We start from the raw sequence: 15,805 nt of genomic DNA, 5'->3' as shown, positions 1-15,805 counted from the left end.
AGGGGGAGAGGGGGAGGGGAAGGGGAGGAGGGGGGAGAGAAGAGGAATGGAAGAGGAGGAGGGAAGGGAAAAGGAAGGGAAGTGGGAGGAGGGGGAGAGAAGAGGGGGAGGGACTCTGGTTGCAGATGAGGAAACACAAGCTCAGGGTGGTACAGTGATCTGCCCCCAGTCACCCAGAAATTCCAATTCTGACTCCTGATTTCTGCTCCATGGCCCAAGCAATCTGCTCCTTGTACATCATCCCAAGTAAGTTCATGTGGAGAGGAGGCTGGCGTCAGAGGCCAAGAGACACCCTTACTGACAACTGTCTAGTTTGTACACAGACGTAAAAACCCCTTTAGCTGGGGGCAAGGTAGCTTATTCTAACATTCTCAAACACAGGGCTGAAACTCTCCCCAAACTGAGACTGGTTCCAAGTTATACTGTTTTCCAAAGATCAGGTCTGGGTCAGGGCATGGGTGAGGCCACCACCCATTCCTCACCTTGTCAGCTGGGGCCTCACAAGAGCATCATCACAGCCACCGGGCTCGCAGTTCTAGTACAAACACACACCCAGCCCCATTTGCCATGCATTAGTCTTGGAGCTGTAACACAGTGTCCCTCCAAGGCCACATGTGAAGAAAGGCCTCCTAGGAGCCTACTAGTGAGTGTGCATTTAATGTCAGCCAGTAGGGCCTCCCGGAGCCTCGGGCCCTCAGATCAGGACACAGCAAAGGGAGCATTCAGGAGTGCAAGGGTGTGATGGGATGGGCATGCAGACAAAGCACGCAGAGTCCAACCATACCGTGCTGTTTGTAGATAGGGGGCTTCCTATAGATGTTATCTTTTACGCCAGTGTCTGAGAAAGAAGGAAACAGAGGGAGAAGATGAGGGCCAGCAGGGAAGCAGTGCTCTGTCAGCTCACGGCTCCCCCAGGATGCAATCACCAGACAGACTTGGACTCTCCAAGTGGCAGAGGCTCAAGTCCCACACCTCCATCACGAATCCCCAGATGCCACCTCAGGTCAGAAAGGGACATGGAAAAAGGAGCCGGGGAAGGCGGCAAGCAAGACCCTCAGGCCACCGGCTCGGACGGGCCCTTTTCTCCACTGTGTCCCCAGGACAAGAACATCTCCCTGGTATCTGTGAAGCTTTAAGAAAATCTCAAACACACAGTTTGAGGAGGCGTGCCAACGCTCACATGAGTGTTTTTTGTTGTTTAGAGACCTGATCTTGTTTTCTATCCCAGTCTGGCCTTAGACTAGTTATATATGGCTCAGGCTAGCCTTGAACTTGTGATCCCCCTGCGTGCTAGGATGACAGGTGTGCACCACTACACCCAACTCCACGGAATGACTTTTAAGGAAGCTCAGGGTTCAGGGAGCAACAGAGACCTGGGAATCACACAAGTCCGGCGGGTTGCTCTGACAACTCCAGGTGATGGTGGGTAAGAAGCTGACAAACGTGTGGGGTGGGGGTGGGGGGATGCCTACCTGGGATGTGGAAGTGGCGTGGCGCCTGCTGATAGGTGGAGGAAGGAGGCCTGCTGTCCGAGAGCACCGAGAGGCTTGGGGTGCTGCGGCCGCTTTCGCTGCCTCCAGGAGGAAGAGCGGAGTCAGCAGGCGAGGGGCAGAAAAGCAAAGCAGAGAATTTCAAGCACAGAAGTTGCTCTGCAGCGAGCTGCATCTCTCCTGCCTGAAAGAAGCCCGACCTGAGACTTCTAGCCTGGGACCAATGACTTTCTAATCCGACCTTGAGTGGACCTAGTTCACAAGCCCCCAGAAGGGGCTGTGATTTGGAGGGCTAAAAGCACCTTAGTGCATGGGTGGCTGTCCTTGTAGAACTCATGATCCTGGGGCATGAACTCCACACACTGTGGGGCTCAGGGGCTCATAGTTCCTACCTCTCTTAGCACAGGAAGGCACTGCTTGCTTTGGGGTTCCACCAACCAGCTGTGCAAATAGGACTAAGGTGTAAGAATGGGTTGAAAGTGTCCCTCACAACCACCAAGAAGGCTTTTGTCCCTATAGGGAACAGGGGACCTTCACAGTCCTAAATACTGTGGTTTCTGGAATGCAAAATGGGAGGGTGCTCAGCTGGCTCCAACTTCGTCCCTCAGCTGGAACTGTGTTTTGTGTTCTGTAAAGGAGGCTGGATTATCAAATCACTGATCAAAGACACCTGGGTTGACCTAGGCGGTTGCGGTTGCCCCACCTACCAAATACGAAAGATATGATGGACAGAACACGGCGGCACTGGACACATGATGAGGAAGAACACAGCTCACAAAGGGACACCCCAAGGCACAGCTCGTCCCTTCCACTAGCTCTGGGGAACTCTGCAGGGCAGTAGCTGACAGCTTGGCAAAGGAGAGGGTGCTCTGGACTTGAACAGCCCCCCTCACCTGATCAGAGCCCCTAAAGCCACCTACCAATGAGATGGAAACCAGCCTGGGATTAACTGGGGGTGGCAGTGGGCACTACAGACATCCCCGATGGGATGAGCTAGCCCAGCAGGAAGGGCTCACCTGGAAGAGGCTCCAGCCACAGCCACCAAGGGCTGATGCCTCTTTGAACATCTTCTCCCACCTGAGCATGGGCACTAATTTTACCCATGGATGGCACTTTAGGGAGCTAAGGAACCCTACTTCAGAACAGCAGAGAACCGTGAAGCTTTGGTTACATCAGTCAGGCTCCTGCCCTTCCCAGAAGCAGCAGAGACCTTGCCTCAGGAAGGTGAACCCACGTGAAGGGAAAGAAAACCACAGGCCCCTTCTGCTCATGACAGCTGTGACTCCCCAGTCTCCAGGGTGCCAAGTCATGCCAGACACAGTGGCTTTGAAAACACAGCTGTATAAACTCTGCCCCAGCTGAACACTGACCCTGTTAGGTGCTATCCCCGAGCTGAGCCCCAGTGGCTCTGCCTGTTTAACCTGAGGCCTCATATGGCTTGGCCCCTTCTTTCTTCTGTCCAGACTTCATGACCATTTCTGCCACCCCAAACAGTTGGCTGAGGATTTTTAACATGGCCTGACATTCCTGCATTCCCCAGAGCTCAGCCTTCAGTGTGGTGTCCCCTGAAATGATGAACAGGATTCCTACCCTTGTGTGCTCACAGCAAGAGCTGCAGTTTCTCAGATGTTCAGAGACCGAGACCAAGGAAGGTGATACAGTGTGGTGGCCTTCATGACCTGCCCAGACCCCGTCACACCTTTACAAGGCCTTGCCTGTCTGAAACACCAATGCCAAAATTGCCCTGCCCCCTGCCCCTGCCTGACCTACAAGGCCCTTCCCCTGGGTCCACACTGTCCAGGTCTTCCTGGGTTCAGGCTCAGGATCTACGAAATCCTCAGGAGGGCAAGGCCACTGTGGGCCTCCTCTTTTTCTGTAAGCATGTGTGCCCATCCCATGTGGCTGGGAAAACACCTTGCTGACCTTGACCCTACAGAGCTGCCTGGATTACATTGTGTTTTCATGGCATGGCCACGTCAGCTCCACAGGGTGGGCACCATCTCTGGCACCTTCTATGGAGACCAAGGGGCTATGTGAGCTGGCACACTCGTGGGGGCCAGCTTCATCCCTGGGCCTCAGTGGTAACACCCTCGGGCCCGCAATGTCACCCAAGGGCAGGCACCAGGGGCTCCTTTGTCCAAGCTCATGGTTTTCACTGAAGATCTTTCACCCAGGACACTCTTGACCCCTGCCCGGGAGGGGCCTTGTGCAGGGCTGGGCAGCCCATGCTCCATTGCTGTCTTTGTACCATTTCAGTTTAAGTCCATGTTCTGCTTTAGAATGGTTTTAGATGGTTCCAGAAGGTGCCATCTTCCTCACCCAGGACCCACTGCTGACTTCCGATCCCCCTCTAGCACCCAGTACCATCCTGTCATGACAACCAAACTCTATTCAGATTTTACCCACTTTTACTTGAGATCTTTTCTGTCCAGGACACCACACTATACCCAGTACCACATCTTGGCTCCCCCTGACTGTAACTAGCGTCCCTTGTCACTAAAGATCTTGAGAGTTCCTAGGACTACTAGCTGGGGTACGTGTGTGTGTAGAGGGGGTTGTAGAATGTCCCTCAACTGGGATTGTGGGAGGCTGGGGCATGGATTTGAACAGGGAGAGGTGGCATACCCTCTCTCTCCTTTCACCCCCAGACACTTGCTGGTGCTAGAACCAGTGCCTTGACTGGGGTGGAGCTTGTCAAAATCTGCTGCTGCAGGGCTGTGCTTTCCCCTCCTTTCTAAATTGTCTTCTCTGGGGCCACACAGTGGGGGGAGTCCTGCCGACCCCTGTGACCCACTGTCCCCGGGCACACAGTGGGGGGAGTCCTGCCGACCTCTGTGACCCACTGTCCCCGGGCACACAGTGCCAATCTGTGCTGGAGAAGTGTCTTTCCAACCCCACTCTTAGACAAGCCAGTCCTTTCATTATGGACGTGTGTGCATGATACATCATGCATTTTCTCGCTCTGATTATTCTAGATCTGGCCTTGTGGCTGCTGCAGTTAACTCTAACCTGGCTAGTGTTACAGTTGGCTCTGACTAACTTTCTCAAAGTCATGTCAAAGTAAGTCTGGTTCGCAACTGCTGTTTGACCATTGACTATAGCCTTGTGGGCACAGTACATGGTCACATGTACCTTGACCTGAGGCCCCTTGTCTAAGGCACTCTCTCCCCTCTTTTTCTCATGCCACTAGTGCTGTGCAAGGCCCTGCCAGCTCCCAGATGAGTGACTTCAGCAGCACGGAGTCCCCTCAGCACTCCACACCTCCTGTCTTTGCTGCCTGCCCTTTATTTAACAGGTGAGCATCAGACTTAAACCTTACACCTCCACCAGAGATTAAATTCACACTAACATGCAAATTACTTCCACTAACTTCTTACCTGTCTTGAGACAGGGTAGCCTGGGTCCTGAGATACAGTGGGAAGGGTGTGTCGGGGCTGAGGATGGGGAGAGGAAAGGGAGTGAGGGGCCTGCCACCAACTGGTGAAGGAAGAGAGGCTGGCACAGAGACAATGCCTGGTAGCTCCCAGCCAGTATCAGTCAGCAGGATGTCTCCACTGGGTCCAAAACATTGAAAAGGCTCCCAAAGGGGCAGGAAAGGCTTTCCCAGAGTGGGGCACCAGGGCTATGTACAGTGGACTGGGAGAAGCAGGTGGCCAGGGGCTGGGAGCAAGATCAGGTATGGCCTCTGAGGAGGACCCAGCACCCCAGGTGGCTGTAGCTCATCAATGAGGGTGTGCCCAGGTACTTTTTTCTGTTTTCACCTCCTTCAGGCATAGTGTAGAAAGAGGCTGGAGGGCCCAAGGTCACAGTCTGCCATGGAAGTTGTCAGAGAGCAGAGCCATGGGTATTGGCTCCCTTCACGGAGAAGGAAAATGAGGACAAGCCATGTCTAGACTGCCCTCGTCTCGGGCCATTGGTTGGCCAGGGACCTACAGGTGTGGAAGACCCACCGAGAGCAAGGCCTGACCGGCAGGAGGAAAATTGTGCCCAGGGCTGTTAAGCAAAGGGAAGAGACATTGGCCTTTGAGGCCGGTGCAACTGGATGGAGTAGTCAGGTTCCCTCCAGATCTGGGAGTGCTCCTCACCCTGAGACTCCCACAGGTACTTGAAGTGGTGATTTCAAAGAGGTGTCTCCCCCATAGGCTCAAGTATTTGAACAACTGGCCAGTTGGTGGTGCTGTTTTGGGAAAGTTGTGGACTCCCTAATCACTGGGGGCAGCCTCTGAGAGTTTAGAGCCCATCCCATTTCCAGTGTTTCTCTCTCTGCTTTCCTGGGTATGCTTAAAGACATGCAAGCTCTGGTTCCATGCCTCCCTTAACATGATGGACTCTTATCCCTCCAGAACCATGAAACAAACAGGCTCTCCTTTCTATAAGTTGCCTTGGTCATGGTGTTTTATCACAGCAGAAAGTAACTAACACACATGGCATGCATGTGCCCAGGCCCAGTGCTACCTGGATGCTCTGGGGTGAGCCATTTGGGGCTGCGCATCTTCTCCAGGGACTCAACCCCTCCAGAGACCAGGAACTAGGGAGAGTTCATGAAGGAGCATGGTTGGATGCCCAGGGCTCTTCTCCGTGGATGAAGGGCAAGGCAGGGGCCGAGAACAAAAGTGGATGAAAATGGGCTGACCACTGGTGATGGGAGCTGCTGGCTGTACCCGTGCCCTGTGGGAGGGAGATTTCCACAGGGATCCCACTGCGTGACCACGGGGGGCAGAGAACCTAGCACATCACTTGGGAACTGGTGAGGACATCATTGCCAAGTCCTCTAATGCCTTGAGTGTCTTTTAGTGGTGCCTCTGTCTGCTGAGATGTGTAACAAAATTCCACAGTGTAGGGCCTTCAACAGCAGCCACAAATCCAGAGGCTGGAAGTCCTGAGCAACCAGGAGTTTCTTCCTGGTTTGTCCTAGCTGCTCTTCCATATGAGGAACAAGCCAGGGCCTCATCCTCTCCTTATAAGGTCACGAGCCCGGGTGGATAGAAGCCCCCCACCTTGTGATTCTGTCTCCATCACTGCCTTGAAGTTATGACTCCAAACATTGCTGCATGTGAGGTTTAGGCCTTCAAAATGTGAACTTCAGGATACACAAATCAGTTCTTAGCTTGAGGAACTAACCAGGGTCCATTCCCCCGTGGGATTCATGTGTATCGGTCTACAGGGACATGGGTCATGAGTGGGCTGCATCCTGGAAAGATGGAAGGGGTTGGAGCCACCCAGTGTGAGTCCTGGACCGTGGGCATCAGCACCTGTCCACACCTTGACTCTTGCTCCTACAAGCCGACACTAACGCATTCCTGCCCTTCAGGGTTTGTGGGGAAATGAGTGCAGTGGCTCAGGTGATGCTCTAAGGATGGAGCCTATTTGTTAAGCTGCACTCTTAGTGACAAGTCACTGCACTTTTCTTCCAGGAACATGGACACACTGACGACAACAGAGCCAGACGCACAAGACACATGAGGAGCACGGGCATGAGACACAGGGCTCCGGAAGCCATGCGGTGACATGGTACGAGCACCCCCCGCCCGCGCACTGCACGCCTTACCTCGGAAGTAGGGGATGTAATGATGTCTGAACACGGATGTAGGGCTTGGGTGTTGGGACAGGGACAGACAGCTACTGGTACCAACACTCGCAGTACCAGCTGCGGGCGACAGAGAGCAGTCAGTAACCCTGGGCTCCTCCACCCCAGAGCCACCAAATTGCCCTGGTCCCCACTCTGCTGGGGACACTGTCTTCCACGCTCCAGGAGCTCACATCTTTCTGGGGCTCCTGAAGGTGGGGGGCACAGCAGGCTGTGGGCATTCTCCTCCAGATGGGGTCAAGAGATGCTGCCCCTGAGTAGCCAGGGCTTGAGCCTCTGGCTCTGCATGTGGCTCACTGTGGAGGGCAGCTGCCAGAGGTCAGGGAGTAGTCTGTCACCAGCATCCTCATGGATCTTGCCAGTTCAGACATAAGGCTTGGCTCTCTGGGCTTTACCTATGACCAAGCAGTCAGCAGCCAGGCCCTGCTGGTGATGCGGGGTCAGGGGTCAAGTCATAAGGTGCCTCAAGGGAAGGGTTCAAGAAAGTCATTGCTGTTGACTTACTGATTCATTTATACACCTGCTCACCTGTGCACTCACTCATTCACTCATCCATTCATTCATTCATTCACTCACTCTCTCACTCATTCTCACCCCCCCACCCACTCACTCACTCACTCATTCACTCATCCATTCATTCATTCATTCACTCACTCTCTCACTCATTCTCACCCACCCACCCACTCACTCACTCACTCATTCACTCACTCACTCACCCACCCACCCACTCACTCACCCACCCACCCACTCACTCATTCATTCATTCACTCACTCATTCTCACCCACCCACCCACTCACTCACTCATTCACTCATTCACTCACTCATTCACTCACTCACTCACCCGTCTACCCACTCACTCACCCACCCACCCACTCACTCACTCATTCACTCACTCATTCACTCAGCCACTCATTCATTCACTCATTCACTCACTCATTCTCACTCATCCACCCACCCACTCACCTACTCACTCACTCATTCACTCACTCACTCACTCATTCACTCACTCACCCACCCACTCACTCACCCCCCCACCCACCCACTCATTCATTCACTCATTCACTCACTCATTCTCACTCACTCATCCACCCACCCACTCACCTACTCAGTCACTCATTCACTCATTCACTCACTCATTCATTCACTCACTCTCTCACCTACCCACCCACACACCCACTCACTCACTCACCTCACTCACATACCCTCTCTCATAGCATCTGCTGAGCAAAATGTACCAGGCTTGTTGCAAAAAGTCAATGAAAATGATTGCAAACGAGTGAGTTTTGATTTTTCCATAAGTTTGCAAAAATAAGAACTGCAATCTGATCCACGGGTGTGAAAATGGGATCATGCACAGCTGGTCGCGGGGGGTGCGGGGAGCAGCTTGGAAAAATCCCTCCAAAGGGCAGCATGGTCCCTGTGGCTTTGGCATGCCCGCACAAAGCCAAGGGAGCCAATGCAAGCTGGGTGCAGGCGGGGATGAGGCAAGGCTGGAGGAGCACAGGGCTCTCTCCCACCCGGAAGGAGCCTGATTGCATCTTGCCAACTTCCTTGAGAGAACAGCTGTCTCTAGGGTCACCAACTGAGTGACAGTGTTAACAGACATTGGGACTGGGTGATGACAGTTGAATCTGAGCCCCCAGCTCAGGTCCTCCCAGACTCCCTTGGGCTCAGAACAGGCTGTGTGGTTTGGTCTCCTGCTGTGTGTGTTATTTTACATCCCTGGTATCTGTTACTGCTACGGGGGTCTACTGTAGGTGTTCCTCAAGGCCCTCATGCTTCTCAGGATGTGTGCTCTGCTCAGCAGTTCCTCCACATCTCCCCGCCCCAACTAGCTGCCCCAAGGCTGTTCCTCCAGGCATGAGGCAGTCCTTTTCCTAAGCGGCCAGGCTCTCTACCGCCCACCCACTGGTGTGCCCCCCGCCTCCCCACCATATTTCTCAATGAATAAAGAAGCAGAATCAGCAAGGGAGAAGCTCAGTCTCATTGGGGTCAAAAGAGTCAAAGTGGGGTGTGAGTACCTGGACGGCTGTAGTGCTGGGGTGACCGTGAGGTTGGAGTGTAGTGCCCAAGGCTGACAGAGCCAGCAGAGCTGGGGCTGGAGGTCCGGCACTGCTTATAGGACCGATCATCCTGATCCCCCTGGGTGGGAAGACACAGCATATGAGCACCAAGGTCAGGAGCACTGCCCACCCCTCACCCACCCCATTATTTGCCCTCTGAACCTCAGGAACTGGTACAACCTGGCCCTAAGTCACAGTCCCCTGCCCCAGCCAGGGCATGTCTGGAGAGCCAGGTGGGACCTGGCTATCCTATGGACCCTGTGCCCAATGGCTACCCACCCCTCCTATCTGTCCCTCCTGGATGCTAGGACTTATGGGAAGAGGTGGAAGGGCCCCTACCTGCATCTCCCATTCCCCTCCCTCCTAAGGAACACAGTTTGAGGACACTAAAATGCTCCCCTTCCTCATGGGTGCCCCTCACATGTGAGGGAGGCTCTAGATGCTTCAGGGGGAAGATGGTGCCCTCTGGGATCCAGAAGCCAACCAATGAAACCCACAAGCACTTATGACACAGGCCCCATCTGAGCAGGAAGGGGAGCTGCTGGAAGTGGTTAGAGCGGGCGGCAGCAGCGTGAGATGGCATGGCGCCGTGGCATGGGAATCAGGTTGCCCAGCCCTCGGCAGTGTGGCCTGGTGGCCTGGGTCATGCCAGCCCACCCAGCCCACCCGAGCACCCTACAGCAGCAGGGCCTCCATGGTGCCCCAAGCACTGTTTCCAAAGAGACAGGCTGAGGAGCCTCTGGAGGGACCAGGCAGGGGCTCTTGCCAAGGATCCTGCTTGTAAAGCTAAAGGACCAACAGGCGCGCTGTAGCCTGAAGAGATAAGGAAATCCTTGCTGCCGGGACCACCGCTGCGGGCTGGACTGGGAAACTCCTGAAAGATGTGGAGGGCAGGAAGCAAATGGTCCCAATTATTTGACTCCCATCCTCAGTTTTTCCATTGGTAAAATGGGAAAGTCCTGGAAATACCTCTGGGGGTTGTCCTGGGACAAAGGGATTAGGTATAAAGTGTTTGTGACCATGCTGAGCACGAACGAAGGCTCAAGTATGTGCTGTGCCCTGTGCTCTACTGAGCCCAGGCTCCATCATGCAGACTAAAGGGCAATGACCTGCACTGCTGATCTGAGGATCAAGCCCTGGGCTGCTAATGGAAGGCTTATTTGATAGAGCTGCTTTCAGAGCTCTCAACCTCGAGGGCCCAGCACTTCCTATATATCCATCAGGGGCATGAAGTGGAACCCAGCTAGCCCAAGAAAGCCATGACCCAGGCCAGGATCTGCTGGGCGACACATCCTGGGTATCTGTGAAGGCCTGGCTGACAAACACGGGGCAGCATGCAGATGAGATGCGATTATAAAAACAACCAGCAGGAAGGGGCAGGAACCCAGAGCTCCGTGGCCAGGGCCCTCCGGGTGCCACACTGGTCGTCTCTATAACCGCACGGGCAGCAGCACCATGAGCACACGGGGCACAGGCATGAATGGGGGTAAGTTACCTCAGTCGGCGTTGGCGAGAGCAACTGAGGCGACTGTGGACACAACAGAGTGGCCTGTTAGTGCGCAGTACCAGGGGCTGCATTGGGGAAAGGGGCTGTTGGGTAGCCAGCAGGCAACACAGGCGCCCACATTCACAGAGTGACCTGAGTTTCAAACTGGGATCAAGAGCCCCATCATGCGAGACGAACTTGATGCTGTTGAGCCTAGTTCTTTCCTCCACTCTGCCCACCACGCTCTCCACAGAGGCCACGATTTCAAAAAGAAAGTTGTTGGTGCCTCAGGGCCCAGTGAGGTGACATTTCATGAACACATCCCCTTGGTTTTCTTCAGAGAGGACAGAATGGGGGAGTTGGGGCAGTAGAAAGCGAGCAGCTGGGGCCATGTGCAGAAAGGAGGTGGAGGCTCAGAGAAGTGAAACTGTCCCTTTGCTTGTAGCCAATGAGTTTTTTCTGGTCTAGAAGGGCAGTTCTTTTGCCCCACTCTGAGCACCCAGACAGCAGTGGCCAGAGCAGACCAGGCCCATGTGCGTCTCAACTGTGCCTTATTTGGCTTCTGTTTTCTTATGTACTATTGGGAACATTCATTCCCAGGGTCTGAGCTACAAATGCAGGTGTAGAAATGAAATCTGCTTTGGACTGCTGGGTAACAATGGTCCAGAGGGAAGGGGCAGTGATGGAACCATCAGCACATCTATGTTGTGCCGTGGCAGATTCTGTGTCACCCTTCCGACTCCCGTGTGAACATTACTGTGGATACCCGTGCCCCAGGACAGCCTGGCACTGCCCCTGCTGCAGCAGGTTCTGGGGAGGGTGACTCCTGAGTACAGTGCCCCCAACTTCTGCCTCACTGCCCTCCAGGGCAAGGTCCTTGTTTTAGGAGCCAGCTGTGGGTCACACATCATTTGAGGGGTGTGGCCTCAGATGCTGAAAGAAACTCCAGAAGCTTCAGGACCCTGTGTCCACAGCTCTACGCCACACTCCAATCTTGAGTTGTGACAGTGTGTGACCCATGCATACCAGACAAAGATACCAGCAAGCCAGCAGCCTAGCGTACCACTGCTGCCCAGTACAGCCCTTCCTAGTGCTCAGGCCTTTGCAGGAGAATTCCAGCACTCCATTCAGAGAGAGGTCCAGTGGCATCCTGTGGCTGAGAACAGCAAAACTTGAACCCAGCTCTGAGATCTGAATTCCACGTCTCAGAGGAGCAGCCAAGGGAAGAGCCTGTGTGTGGTCTTTGGGGAAGAAAGGCCTGGCTTTGTGGCGCAGAGAGGTCCAGCTGAGCTGTTTGATCTCTGACCCTGTCCAGATACCTGCTACATGAAGGCCAGAAGTGGAATGATGAAGCCATATCCAGCTCAGGTATGTGGTGCACAGAGTTGTGGAAATGTCCACACCTCCCACAGTAGTCAGTGGGGCTGGTGCCCTCCTCCTAGGTCTGTGTGTCCATCCCCGAGTGACCCTCAGGGCCCTGCAGGCCCATTTGGCAGCTGTGGCATTCCGGCACCACCATGTGTACATGGTGCCCTGGTTCTTAGCCCCAGTTCCCCGAGGCCCTGCAGGAGCCACAGAACGAGGTGTCAAAGGGAAACATGTTTGGAATGACCTGTTTCAGGTGAGCACCTGTCCTGAGTGCCACATACAGCCACACTAAGACCTTACAACAGAAGGAAGACACAACCCGACAGGAGCTCCATGTTTGATGCGGGTAGGCAGACTGAATAAGGCATCACAAAGGGATGCTGTCCATCTGCAGGACACTGGGAATTGTAGTTTGATGTTCACCCAGCCTGGGGAATAGGCTCAAGGAACCCACAGGAGAGGAGCTGGTCAGGGAGCATGGGCACAAGGTCACATGGTCCAGAGAGGGAAAAGCATGCACTTCATGCTTCCCGAGAACACTCTGTGCTGAGGGAAAGGCGGAGATTTTCAGTGTACATCCTTTTCCTGCTCAGCTTCACATGCTTTCAGAATCATTTCTTCCCTGAAGGGAGTTGGGTTGTAGTGAGAGCGTCTTAAATAAGAAGGACAGGTTATCTAGGGGTGAAGAAGTGGGGAGGAGTGATGATAACTAAACTCTGTCCAGAGGGGCCAGCACGGGGGTGCAGCATGCAACACACAGGGCAGGGTCATACCTCGCCATAGCTCTGCCTGTCCCCCACGGCTGAGTGGCTGATGTAGGGTGAGTAGGAGATCATGTCGGGGCGGTCGATGTTATAGATCGCCTTGTTTTTGGGAAGAGCAGCCAAGTCCCTGTAGTCCAGGATCTCATCGCCAAGCTTCGCCTGACAGGAGAGAGCAGGGGAGGGGACACTGAGGCTGCACGCCCAGCCAGAGCCGCTCTGGTGCCAGCACTGAGAACAGCGGGGGAGGCAGGACTGCAGCACACACAGCCCCCACATGGGTGTGACAGAGATGCAGAGCCACAGGTCTGAACACAGGGATGGCTCTGGGGTCAGACGAGGTCAGAAGGTGAACCTGTGATGTGCTGATACAGGGCCTGACAGAGACTCAGACTGTGACCTAAAACTGCACACACAGGTACATGGCATAAACATATAACACAGGCATGCACATACACAACACTCCCACTTTCATATAACACGCACACATGTATACACACATCAGTGCATACACAGGATGCCTAAGGTAATAAGGACGCACACAACACACATGACTGCACCCACTTCCACATGATAGTACACAACGGCTGATACACAGCATACTCTCAACTGTCAGCACACCAGGACTGAATCCTGCAAGTTTTTATACACACACACATACATGCAACACTACATACTCTCCCCACCCAGAACAAATGAGCATGTACACATTCTCCCTCCCTCCCTCCCTCTGTCTCTGTCTCTGTCTCTGTCTCTCTCTCTCTCTCAGTATAGTAGCTATATGCTCAGCATTTGACAGGGTGCTGGCCAACACCTGACCTCGCATCTTGTGACCCTGGCCCACTTGAACTCACTGACTGTGATGCTTTGAGCTGCTGCATGGGCTCAGGCGAGCTCTACCTGCCTGTTGCTGCTCCTGCTCCCACTGCCCAGCCTCGTCATGCCCATACCTGCCCTGTTGTCCTTCCTCTCCCCTCTGGCTCTCAGGGCTCCTAGGCACTACCTGGAGTACTTTGAAGCCCAGGTGGCTCTGGGCTAGACCCTCCCTGCTCATATCTAATTTGTGCAACAGCCTCCGACAGGCCTCCGGTGCTGGGATTCTGACAAAGCCTCAACAGCCACAGCAGATGCTTCTCTGCCCTGGACCAGGCTCTCACAGTTCTCCATGACAGAAATTCTGGCAGTACTCCCTTTTACAGATGAAGAGTCCAGAGCTCAGAGAGGCTGGGCGACTTGCTGAGAGTCACCCAGCCAGGAGGGCATGGCAGCTGTCTGGCCCTAGAGCCCCTCGCCCGGTTGTATTGCTCTCTGTAGGCCCCACCCCTAGGACTCCCAAGCTCCAACTGCATCACGTGGCTTCCCTGCTCACATCTCCAGACAGCCCCCACTTCAGGTCACCCAAGTCCTTGCCTATAGTCTGTCCAGAACCTGCCAGGCTCAGTCCCTCACTCCTATAGTCTTCAGAGCCTGGCAGCCCTAGCCCACCTCTTCCAGGAACCCTTTTCTGACCACTGGACTTACTCTAGAACCCCCCCAGGACATTTGGGGGCATGACGTACACTCAGAGTGAAGGCCCAGTACTTTAAATCTCTGGTCTGTTTGAGGCCAGGGCAGGCTTCAAAAGATCTGAGATCAAATCCTGAGGGTTTGTGGTCATTGTAGCCCAACCTGTTGGATTTTCCAGCTGTGAGACTGGAGAGCTCAGAGGTTTCAGCCCTGCCTATCTGTTGGTCCCGGTCTCCTCCGCCCCAATTCCACACCTCCTGCCCCTCGGGTCCTGCAATTCCCATGCCTTATCTGAAGGGTTTGTGCACAGTGTGCCCCCAAGACATACCCTTCCCCACTCAGGTTGGTCTCTCCTCCAGTCCCTCCTCATCCAAGTTGGATTCCATTTTCTCTGGGTAAACAGCTGACTTTCTTTGGACCTGTATGTCTTCCCCCAAGTTCCCAGCTCAGAAGTAGAGTGGTCCAGGACCCTGTGGCTTTGTCAACTTCTATTTAACACTGAGCTCAACCCAGTCACTATACCAGGCCCACTGCCAGAGCAAATTTAAAACAATGAGGCATCTGCACAGGCAGGTGGGCACCCTAGCCTCTGTGTCCCATGACACTGGGCTGCCAACTGTGCTTTGTCCCCTTCTGAACTGCTGTGAAGTCCCATGCAGACACTCTAGAAAAGGATACATGGGACATTCCAGACACTTGCATTTCCCAGGTCACCTTGAATGCTGTACTCTCCCCTACTCATCTGCCATTCTGGCTCTCTTCCCCCAACACCCCCCCCAGTGCCAGGGTGGGAGACCAGTCCTTACCCCTCATTCCTTAGGTTCCTGTAACACCCAGCCCCCAACAGTAGGAACGTGAGCAGACAGCCTGCATGATGCCAACGGCCCAGCAGCTGCCTGTCCTAAACCAAGGTCACCAAGAAGCCTTGTGGAGTTACTTCCTCCACTGTAAAGGCCTAGGATGGTTGCCATGACAACGGGCTAAGCTTTCTAATTGGTGAAACTTACTGGCGCGTGTGTGTGCGTGTGTGCGTGTGTGTGTGTGCGTATCCTCTTTGCTTTCTTCTTTCCCACACTCCATGCATCAAAATAAATATGATCACATGTGGCACTGTGATTGTACACCCTCCAGCTGACAGTAATACATAGTGTGGTGAACATGCTTTCAAATCACACTCCATGGCCATGGCCAGAAAGAAGTGACAAAACACTGTTCACCATGGCTTCCCATTGTTAAACAGCAAGTCACACTTACTGTTAGAAAAGCTGCCACGGGGCTGGCTCCACAGGGCCCCAGCTGCAGAGCTCTGCTGGGGGATTAGTGAGGGGACTCGTCTTTCCTACCAGCCACTGTTATTGCAGAGCAAATGTGAAGTGCTTTTGTGATAAACATGGGGGCTGGGGATGTGGCTCAGTTGGTAGAGTGCCTGCCTGGCACACATGAAGTCTGCAATTGGATCCCCAGAGCCACATGAACTGGGTGTGGTGGACCTGGCCTGCAATCCCAGCACTCCAGGGGTACAGACGTGAGGATCAGAGGTTTA

At 54.1% G+C, this 15,805-nt stretch overlaps 1 protein-coding gene across 11 annotated transcripts in view; it reads right to left on the bottom strand.

Annotated features, from left to right (window-relative positions):
• The window catches only part of Ablim2 (actin binding LIM protein family member 2), a 157,313-nt gene that overhangs the window by 53,240 nt on the left and 88,268 nt on the right, over positions 1–15,805 (bottom strand). For 4 of the 11 annotated variants that reach the window (XM_008832851.2, XM_008832841.2, XM_008832842.2 and 1 more), the window contains 5 exons: positions 12,769–12,918; positions 9,100–9,220; positions 7,039–7,137; positions 1,473–1,574; positions 785–838 (listed from right to left, as the gene is read on the bottom strand). In XM_008832851.2, the coding sequence (XP_008831073.1) occupies positions 785–838; positions 1,473–1,574; positions 7,039–7,137; positions 9,100–9,220; positions 12,769–12,918 (526 nt within the window). Of the gene's footprint in view, positions 1–784; positions 839–1,472; positions 1,575–7,038; positions 7,138–9,099; positions 9,221–10,636; positions 10,670–12,768; positions 12,919–15,805 lie in introns of all 11 variants that reach the window. The other 7 variants (XM_008832852.2, XM_008832843.2, XM_008832844.1 and 4 more) reach the window with 4 other exon arrangements.

Source organism: Nannospalax galili, unplaced genomic scaffold, assembly GCF_000622305.1.
Source record: "Nannospalax galili isolate Female #2095 unplaced genomic scaffold, S.galili_v1.0 scaffold436, whole genome shotgun sequence".
Lineage (NCBI taxonomy): Eukaryota > Metazoa > Chordata > Mammalia > Rodentia > Spalacidae > Nannospalax > Nannospalax galili.
This window is presented reverse-complemented; position numbering and strand designations above follow the sequence as displayed.